Raw genomic sequence first — 8,129 nt, 5'->3', positions numbered from 1 at the left:
TTATTTTTCTATTTGAGGTTTATTTATTTTATTGAAAGCAAAAATTTGAAAACGATATTACGATATTATGATATAATATCGTTTTCAATAATAAATTATAATATGATAATCATGCCCATAATGTAATATCGTTTTCACTATCATAAAGTTCTCTGGTTTATTGGGATTATAAACGTATCTACGAAAAGTTTTTTTCGTAAAAGCATGAATTATTTTCAGTGTATTTATTTTTAAACTATTTTCCTATGCAAAAATCCTTAAAGACTACATCCAATATGTCATCAGTACTAACATGACCAGTTATGCGCTCTATGTCTTTGACTGCATGTCTTAACTTTTGGGCAGAGATGGCAATATCGGGGAAAATATCCGGTGAATACTCGGACAGAAATACATGTATATGATCAATACATCGATCTAAATGTAGACGATAGCGAGCATGTGTCAGTCTTGGTGCTTCAGGTAATGGAATTCCACATCTAAAAAATTACAAGATTTAACGATTTATTTTACATATCTGGTCCATTTAGGGTGGTCCATTTAGAAGTTTTTTCTTTTAAATAAAATGAATTAAACTAGAAAAACCAAATATTCCCATTATTTATGGAATAAGATTACTTTCATGTGTCTTATCCAGTCAGTCCTATTTTCCAAGACTGTTGACAGTTTCTGGTTCTATCTCACGAATGGGCTAATATCGCAGCTCCAAGACGATCAACTGGCAACGCCAATACGGCTGATAACACGATTACCGTGACATACTGTGAAACATTTGCTGCAAAACATTTGAGTTTGTTGATGAAGGGGAAAGGGGAAAGAGGAATGGAAAAGGGTACTCCGTTTCATGTACATGAAGTTTTTGTTGAGTATGTCATCCACATTTATTCGTTATGTACAGAAATGTCAAATACTGAAAAGCAAAATCTTCACTGTATGAACACGAATGCAGTTTCAAAAGAGAATTTAAAAATGTTTTGCAGCAAATGTTTCAGTGTGGACCGGGACTAACCAAATTTTATCCAGGTTGATATCTTCCTTTAAATGACATAATCGATCAAGTTGCACACTTTCGTCCAGAGCAGTCCAGTCTCACGAACTTTTTGGCACAAACTTGCGTACAGCACTCGTGGTGGGTGCTTCATTTCTTTTGCAAAAAACGCACAGTTTGGACAACACAGCCACTCACTTTGGGGATATGTTTGCAATATTTTCCATAGTTGTTCAAGCGTAAAGCTACTAATTTTGGTCCACGGAGGTATGACACTGACTGATAGTCGATATTTCGAATAGAAAAAAATCGATCAGTGTCAATATAACACGCTTTAAAAATATCCTAGTAATTGGACCACCCTGTATATGTAATGAAGTACTTACAGCTCTTTCAATAGATTCTCGAACTGACTCAAAAATATGTTTAGGTTTTTCTTTTCCCTGCATGATATAACAAATATGTTGGGCAGTTGTTGGATTTTAGCAAGTTCATCTTCGGACAGCAAGTCAATTTTGTTAATAATAATTTGTATGCGTTTATTCGCCAGTATCTCCTCATTTAAATCCAACTCTTGTAAATATTTATTTAAATGAATCTCAAATGATTTTACATCATTTACTTTTGTTTTTTTTAAATGACCTGCATCTAGCATTATTAACACTAAGTCCGCTTCATGTACACAATTCATAGCCTTTAATATACCTTGTTTTTCAACTTTATCGTCTGTTGACAGTCTTAACCCAGCTGTATCAGAAAAACGAACAGGATATCCTCCAATATTATGAGTGGATTCAATGACATCTCTTGTTGTTCCCGCCATTTCTGTCACAATTGACAAATCTCTTTGGCACATTAGATTAAGAAAACTGCTTTTACCTACGTTGGGAGCTCCGATGATGGCTGTACGCACACCATCTCTTAACATCTCTCCCTGTCTTTGGTCATTGAGATGCTCCCTTATCTCACTCTGAATTTTCTTCAACTCTTCTGTAAGTTTTACAATGACATCGTCCTCTATATTTTCATCTTCTGCAAAATCTATATATGCCTCCAGGTGGGCTGCACAACGTATTAAACGCTTACGCCAATTGTCATAGAGCCTTGATAATGATCCTGTACTTTGTAAAAGTGCCTGCACATACATACAATAAATACGTTAAAAGTTTGTAATATATATGTATGTGCATTAGAGTTCTCCAAGATTATATGGCCGAAAAGCATATTAAGGTATACAGGCCGTCTCCCCCTCTAGAATTATTATATGGATAGCAGATACACGTTCTGTAAAATATTAGGATAAAATTTTTCAGTTTTAGCAAACATTTTAGCATTAAATAATTTGTTTGCATTTGAATGCAAAATAATCGAAATGTGTACGTAATTACCGTGAGATAAAATAATCCAAATAAAAATATGTATGTCATATATATTTCGCATTCATTAGGAATTACAAATTCAAGATTAAGGGAAACGGCGATTATTTTACATTCTAATGCAAAAAAAAACTATCATTATCTTATCATCCTAATTTTTTACAGATCGTATTCCTACAATAAATAAAATCAGTCTAGGTGTGACGGTAATTTTTTTGGATCACTGTAATGTGCATAGAAAAACTTGCCTGTTTTCTTTGAGCTTCTGTTTCGGCGTGTATAAGATCCGCTAAACCTTCCACTTCCGTTAAATCCAATTTATTACCAAAAAATGCTCGTTTAGTAAATTCTCCGGGAGTGGCTGGCCTTAGGCCAGATATATGCCCCAATGCTTCCATCATTGCAGCAATTACAGCTAAAGAGCCATGAACCTGAAATTCACAACTGTCTTCTCCAGTGAACGATGCTGGTCCAGGAAACCATAAAACTAAACCTTTATCAATAATTTCATTTGACTTTGGATGGCGTAGAGATTTTAAATAAGCATGCCGCTCCTTTAACTCGTGCCGATTTCCTACTATAGCTCTTAGGGCCTTTCTCGTTTGCGGCCCCGATACCCGAATCACGGAAACACCACATTTGCCATACGCTGAACTTAAAGAATAAATCGTATTTGCGCTGCTCCTGAATCGTGTCCATATACAATAAAATTTTGGACTTATTAATAAATTCCCAAATATATTATACATTTTCTAAGAAAAGCTGCATTTGTATCAGAAATGTAAACTTATTTTTTCTTCTCTTGTTTAGAGGCTCGAGCTGTCAAATTCACTAATATTTTTTGTTGCGAATACTACACCAAACGTAAAAGTAACAAAAACAAACGTTGACAGCACTAACATAAACAAATACATGGCGTAATGATTATAAGGTGTATGCGTTACGGCAACAAATACAACAATACCAAAACAAATAACTTTTATAATGTCAAAAACAGTTGCTTAATGTATACAAATTACAGCAAAACTAATTTTGACAAGATGAATTAGAGCAAAAAATAATCAGCTGTTTGATTAATGTCACCTTTTTTCACCATGTCACCTTGTATATCATTACATCATGGACAGGGAGTTAGTTAGCTTTTTGTCTCTAGGCCTAGTTAGTTTGTCCGTTCCGAATCAGCTGTTTTGTTTTTAGCATAGGGAAAGTTGTGTATGTCGTTAGTTTTACTGTAACGTTGCCGTTCTGTTGCGGATGAATCTGTTGAAAACAGAATTTTTTCCGCAACGTTAAGTGACAGCTAAAACAGCTGATATCATATATACACAAAAATGCCAACAATATGAAAGCAGTGGTGCCAACATTTTTGAAAAGGAAATATTTATTATTAACAAAAGAATAATAAATATAATATTTAAAAAAAAACATTGAAATTTACTAAAATAAATATAAATTTCTTTTAACGTATGTACTATGTATGTAAAAAAAAATAGTTTAAATTAAATCATTAACAAAAAATATATGTATTTACAAAAATGTTCACAATAATATGTTGAAGGTCTAAATACAAAAAACACTAAAAATAGTAACAAAATCACCAAGATGGTGATTTTCAGAACGGCACAGAACAGAAACGTTACAGAACGCAAAGACTAATGGAGCCTTCTCAGTTAACTTACCGTTGCCAGATAATTTTTGTAAAAATCGTCAAAATTTAACAAAAAAATCGTAAAAAAAACTTAATGGTGAAAAAAGCTGAGATCTCTAATATACATATAACGAAATTAAAATTGCATGTTGTGAAAATTAACACCGAATATAAATTCACCTTGGTGGTGATTTTTAAATTTTCTTTATACCCCTTAACAGAGTTGTTATTAAAATGCAACGCTTGCGGTGTCATTAACCAGCTGTTTTATATGCGAATCCGTCATAAAAGTGGGAGTAAACTTTTTGTTTTTTCTAAGAGCTATAATTAATAAATTATAATAAACATTTGTTGCAATTAAAAGATTTAGTCGATATCGTAATCACTAAGAAAAAAATGGATGATTTAATGAAAGAGTTTGACAATACCAATTTTAGTGTGGAGAAATGTTTGTATATTCATTCAATTCGTTAATATAAATAAAGCCATTCTGGCCTAAAGAATAATAAAATAAAACCTATGTACTATATAATACAAGATTTAATATAAATCATTATATGTTTTAATTTTTCACAGACACGAAACTGTTGGTGAAGGAATGTGTTGGGGGTCCAGATTTACAGAAAAGAAAAAAAGAAATTCAAGCCTACAGCGATCAAACTTCAGCTACCTTGAAGAGATCTGTTTATGCAAATTACATGCAATTTATCGAAACGGCCAAGGAAATATCCAGTACGTTTAATATTAAAATAACTTGTATTTGTTGTAGTATTAATGTAATTATTTAGGCCTAGAATCTGAAATGACTCAACTGTCATTGCTACTAAATGATCAGCATAATATCTTGGCCTCTTTGACGGATGACAAGTCTAGTGGAGCTAATAAATCTGCGGACGATGAAGATAATAAAGCTCAAGCTCAACAGGAAGCCGATAATATGCATGCAACGCGCGCTGTTAAAGAAATGGTTCAAGGCTTTAATGGCAATCTGGAAGGAAAAACTTTTCTTAACGAAGGAGCTCTAACCGAATTAGATGCCAATGATTATCGACCAATTCAGAGGGTGTTTTTCTTTTTGTTTAACGATGTTCTAATAGTGTGCAAAGTTAAGCACGACAAGTGTGTATATAAAAAAGGTGTTATAAGAACAAAGTGCTAATAAAAAATAATTGATTTTAGGAGACTGGAATTAGTGGCCGAGTATAATCCTAAAACTCTTGCAGTGATTAACATTAAAGATTTGGATGGTATTAAAAACGCAATTAATATTATTACCCCGGACGGTTCGAAAATTTTTCAAAGCATTACAGAGGCTGGCAAAGATGAATGGATAGAGAAATTCGAGGTAGCGTTTAAATGGGATCAACAACAGAAAAAATCAAAAAAGGGACCAGCTCCCCAGCCACCAAAAAATAAGGTTGCAAATACTCCCCCAAGTAGTGAAAAATCTGTAGATCTAACACCAACAGAGACGCAGCTTCCAAATTTTCAAGCAAAGAGTGGTCCCGAATGGATTTATACAGCTACCGATGAAATACAAACCTTTATAGCACAGCGACATTTCGAAGAAGCCGAATCGCTTGTCAAACGGTGCCAGGAATTGTTAAGTCAGGATAAAAGTTTTGACAATGCCGCTGATATAGAATCTAAAGTCCAACACTTGGAAAAGCATTTAATGGACGTACTCTTGCAAGAGCTGTCAAAATGTCATGCTAGGAACTTGCAAGTCGCTTTAAGGTCATCCAGACGTTGTCTTCAGATTCTTGTGAATATGGGCAAGGCAAGACAAGCTTGTGGAACTTTATTAAAAGTATGTTCCATAGCATTGCGAACTGCCCAAAGGGAAGCAAGAAAAAATAACGCAGAAATATCCGAACTTTTTTTCTGTGATTTGGCCCAAGTTGCATGTGAGTTTCTAGCTTCTTTTGAGACACAACCGGCCTGTGTTAGTGGTATGTACATACATACAAAAATAATCCCTAATAAAAATGCACTAATAACTTATTTAAATTATAGCACTTGTAGTATGGTGTAACGCCGAACTACAATACTTTGCCAGCCAACTGAAAAAACATTACCTTACAAAAGGAAGTAATTTGGAAGGCATTGCTAAATGTATAGAGGGTGTACGCAAACCATGCGCAAAACTTACCGAAATTGGCTTGGATCTTTCATACCATTTGGAAGGCTTGTTGCGCGCCGATCTGGTTGGATTAATCAATGACTCTCGTGTTAGATTGTTAGAAACTATAGGACGAACAGAAGACGCTTGGCAACCATATAATCTACAGACGAAATCCAACTTGAAACGAATACTTTTAGAACTGGACGCTTTAGGCCTTAACTTACGTCCCCATACAACTGGCGATACTTGGATCAACTTAACTCAGTCAACAGTAAACTTTACCAGGCATTATTTGCAGTTAACACAGTATTCCGGTTACTTGGCTAAAAGCGAAGCTCTCTCCCAAAGTTGTCAAATTCTACTTAGGGACTTGCTTCAAACCCAGCAATCAATTAAGCCACTCTCCGGCTTAAGTGTTGATGTAGGACAACCACAATGATTTTATTATATCGTTTAAATTAAATATAATTTCGCTTTTTCTTTCAGCCAAACTTCGTAATGAAAAATAAGCAGTTCCTTATTGAGGAATTGTTGCCAATTGCAATTGCAAAATTCCGTCAAATCAGTGGCAGTAATGCTAATATTCTGGAAATTTTACAAAACCAATTTCACGAGCAACAGGCTCCTATCCCCAAAAAACGTAATGTTTATCAAACTGATGTGATTTAATAATCTTAAATTACTTAATCTCAGATGTAAAGTATTCCTAATAATATTGATGATTCTTATTTCTGTTAAGTAAATAAATTAAATAACAAAAGGTACAAACCTGATTAAATTTTGCTGATGAGCGGGAGGGAATTGGGTGATATGGACTATTTTTTAGTAATAATTTTTACATTCATTATAATTACACGTAGCGTATTTTTATTCCTTTCTCATCATTATAATTTTGTTTTTCATTTATAATTATTACCATTTTCTTTTTTATATTTAATTATAATAATTAATTATATACATAGATAACCACATGAATTAAAACATTTTTTTTAAATATAATTTTGTGTTTCTTGTTCATACCATCCATTCATTAATAATTTAATGCATCATTTTCATTTATTGTGTTACTAATTTATGATTTTTTTTCAATTAAATAAAAATTAAAAGAAATAATAAAAAATATCGTTTCTTTTTTTGCAAAAGTTGAAAAAATAAAACCTAAAAGTAAAACAAAGAAGGTTGTAATTACAAGTTGTGAGTATAGTTTTCAAAACGGAATATGGCAGATATTCATATAATACGGTTTTAGCGTAGAAAAAATTAAATCATTGAATGTTGGAGTGTGTGGGGAAGAGCTAAAAGCAAAACTAGAAAAATAGACAAATTCTTTTTTAAATAAATATTAAATATTTCTTTTTTTATGTTCTAATGCATTTTGTTTTACTCCCATTTTTTATTTTTAATTTGCCCTTAACTTTAATATTTATATTTGTATGTATGTTTCATATATATGTATGTATGTGTATTAGGTTCCTAATAGTAAACTAACGACTAAAAATAAATTTTTGCATTGAACAAAGAAAAAAAGAAAAACAAGGAGTTGGAGGATAGATAACAAGAGGTATAATATTTGGTAAAAGATGAAGGAGCGAAAGGAAAAGGAAGGAAAGAGGTCTGTTAAAAAGTGCAAATTGTATACGTGAAGTTAAGTCTGTTTTGTTTTTTGTTCTACTGCTACTATATACTCGCATATAGTACATATTTGTATAATGTATTTAAAGTTTTTTATATTAATATTAATGAAATTTAATCATCGTTCCTTTATTTCTCCTCATTATCCTCTTTATTAATATGAAATGAAATTGTAAGTTCTTTCACTTTTACACAACTTAATTTATATTTTTATTTTATACTTTTTATTTATAAATTATTATTTTTTCTTTTGTATTTATGTATATTGTTAAGACTTAATTATTAGAGCATTATGCATAAATTGTGTGTGTTCTTTTTTTAACTTTCTTGTTTTAATATATTTATATATATACTTTTTTA

The 8,129-nt window shown here is 32.2% G+C and overlaps 2 protein-coding genes across 2 annotated transcripts; one reads left to right on the top strand and one right to left on the bottom strand.

Annotated features, from left to right (window-relative positions):
• Positions 1–3,153, bottom strand: LOC135949165 (tRNA modification GTPase GTPBP3, mitochondrial). The gene is made up of 3 exons (XM_065498635.1): positions 2,613–3,153; positions 1,375–2,123; positions 1–479 (listed from the first exon to the last, which is right to left on the bottom strand). The coding sequence occupies exons 1-3, from the start codon at positions 3,111–3,113 to the stop codon at positions 236–238; spliced, it is 1,494 nt and encodes a 497-aa protein (XP_065354707.1). The 5' UTR covers positions 3,114–3,153; the 3' UTR covers positions 1–235.
• A 1,149-nt stretch (positions 3,154–4,302) lies between these two features.
• Positions 4,303–6,905, top strand: Exo84 (exocyst 84). The gene is made up of 6 exons (XM_065498634.1): positions 4,303–4,460; positions 4,589–4,744; positions 4,801–5,131; positions 5,192–5,964; positions 6,029–6,558; positions 6,624–6,905. The coding sequence occupies exons 1-6, from the start codon at positions 4,409–4,411 to the stop codon at positions 6,804–6,806; spliced, it is 2,025 nt and encodes a 674-aa protein (XP_065354706.1). The 5' UTR covers positions 4,303–4,408; the 3' UTR covers positions 6,807–6,905.
• Positions 6,906–8,129: the final 1,224 nt, after the last annotated feature.

The sequence above is a fragment of the Calliphora vicina genome, chromosome 1, assembly GCF_958450345.1.
Source record: "Calliphora vicina chromosome 1, idCalVici1.1, whole genome shotgun sequence".
Lineage (NCBI taxonomy): Eukaryota > Metazoa > Arthropoda > Insecta > Diptera > Calliphoridae > Calliphora > Calliphora vicina.
The sequence above is the reverse complement of the archived record's forward strand: the minus strand, read 5'-3'. Positions and strand labels throughout refer to the sequence as shown.

Bases quoted from the DNA above. Each gene is read 5' to 3' on its own strand.
- LOC135949165 (XM_065498635.1), bottom strand. From the start codon at position 3,113: ATGTATAATATATTTGGGAATTTATTAATAAGTCCAAAATTTTATTGT. The intron at 2,124-2,612 runs GCAAGTTTTTCT...ATGTATGTGCAG, and splicing joins CAGAAGCTCAAAGAAAACAG to GCACTTTTACAAAGTACAGG. The intron at 480-1,374 runs GTAAGTACTTCA...GTAATTTTTTAG, and splicing joins GAGAATCTATTGAAAGAGCT to ATGTGGAATTCCATTACCTG.
- Exo84 (XM_065498634.1), top strand. From the start codon at position 4,409: ATGGATGATTTAATGAAAGAGTTTGACAATACCAATTTTAGTGTGGAG. The intron at 5,965-6,028 runs GTATGTACATAC...TTTAAATTATAG, and splicing joins ACAACCGGCCTGTGTTAGTG to CACTTGTAGTATGGTGTAAC. The intron at 6,559-6,623 runs GTAGGACAACCA...TTTTTCTTTCAG, and splicing joins TCTCCGGCTTAAGTGTTGAT to CCAAACTTCGTAATGAAAAA.